At 54.0% G+C, this 1,694-nt stretch overlaps 1 protein-coding gene across 1 annotated transcript in view; it reads right to left on the reverse strand.

Annotated features, from left to right (window-relative positions):
- The window catches only part of FAM179B (family with sequence similarity 179 member B), a 64,652-nt gene extending 64,519 nt beyond the window's left edge, over nucleotides 1–133 (reverse strand). Inside the window, exon 1 of the mRNA XM_015426652.1 lies at nucleotides 55–133. Coding sequence (XP_015282138.1) covers nucleotides 55–133 — 79 coding nt within the window. The remainder of the gene's footprint in view (nucleotides 1–54) is intronic.
- Between the last annotated feature and the right edge of the window lie 1,561 nt (nucleotides 134–1,694).

Genomic DNA, 1,694 nt, shown 5'->3' on the forward strand with positions numbered 1-1,694 from the left:
GGGGCCATGGCGGGTGGCGACGCCTGCTGCTGCCGCCCCGCCAGCACGGAAGACCCGCTCCTCGGACGCCCTCCGCCGCCGCCTCGACCACGACGACGGAGACGACGACGCCGGGCCCCGCGCAGGGGAGCATCGCCGTCTCCAGGGAAACGCCTCGCCCGCGGCGGCCGACGGCCCAGAGGCGCACGCGCGGCCCCTCCCCCTGCGTCCGCGCGTCACTGGGAGCAAGGGAAAGGACCGGCGCCTCCGTCCCGCGCGGCGCGGAGGGCCTTCTGGGGCTTGTAGTCTTGTGCTGGCATTACCGGCACGTCTATGATTTCAGAGGTGTGGGATTTCTGCCTACTGAGATATTGGGTTGACATATATTTGTGTGTGTATAAGAACGTAAGAGAAGCCAATGTCGGATCAGGCCAAAGGCCCATCCAGTCCAACACTCTGGGTCACACGGTGGCCAGAAATACCAGGGGGCAGCAGTGGGGCCAGGACACTAGAAGTCTCCTCCCACTGTTGCCCCCCCCCCCCAACGCCCCAAAACGCAGCCCCAGACCGAGAGTTCCTGTCTATACCTTCTGGCTAATAGCCACTGATGGACCTCTGCTCTTAACATAAGAAGATAAGAGAAGCCTACGTTGGATCAGGCCAGTGGCCCCTCCAGTCCAACACTCTGTCTGTCACACAGTGGCCAGAAATACCAGTGTCATCAGGAGGTCCAGCAGTGGGGCCAGGAGGACACTAGAAGCCCTCCCACTGTTGATCCCTCCCCAAGCACCAAGAAGGCAGAGCATCCCTTGCCCCAGACAGAAGAACATAAGAGAAGCCAGTGTTGGATCAGGCCAATGGCCCATCCAGTCCAACACTCTGAGTCACACAGTGGCCAGAAATACCAGGTGCCATCAGGTGGTCCAGCAAGTGGGGCCAGGATACCAGAAGCCCTCCCACTGCTCCCCCCCCCCGCAAGCACCAAGACAGAGCATCCCTTTTCCCCAGACTGAGAGTTCCTGTCTATGCCTTGTGACTAATAGCCACTGATGCTCCGTATGCTTATGCAATTCCCTCTTCATTTTTTAAAAATTATTTTTTTCTCAAAAGTAAGTAATAGTCAGTAGTATTAAACTTACAGAACACGATAAACAGCATAAATAGTTTGCAAAACAATATAGTACTAGTAGTTTTACTTTGTTGTCAACAAGCTCCATGCTTGCAGCTGCCACCGCCACCTCCTGTGGCAGTAAATTCCATGTATCAACCAGTCTTTGGGTGAAGAAGGAATTCCTTTTATCTGTTCTAACCTGACCGCTCAGCAATTTCATGGAGTGCCCACGAGTTCTTGTATTGTGAGAAAGGGAGAAAAGTACCTCTTTCTCTACCTGCTCTTTCCCATTCATGATCTTATAAACCTCAATCATGTCACCCCTCAGCCGTCGTTTCTCCAAGCTAAAGAGCCCCAAGCGCCTTCACCTTTCTTCACAGGGTAAGTGTCCCAACCCTTTTATATACACAATACACACACACATATATATATGTATATGTGTGTGTCGGTAGTTCAGCAGTTCAAGACCCGAGTGTGCCGCATGACGGAGTGAGCTCCCGTCTGTAGTTCCAGCTCCTGCCAACCTAGCAGTTCGAAAGCAAGACATTGCAAGTAGATAAATAGGTACCACTTCGGTGGGAAGGGAACAGCGTTCCGTGCGCCT

Source organism: Gekko japonicus, unplaced genomic scaffold, assembly GCF_001447785.1.
Source record: "Gekko japonicus isolate JY-2015 unplaced genomic scaffold, Gekko_japonicus_V1.1 scaffold2117, whole genome shotgun sequence".
In the NCBI taxonomy this organism is placed as follows: Eukaryota; Metazoa; Chordata; class Lepidosauria; order Squamata; family Gekkonidae; genus Gekko; species Gekko japonicus.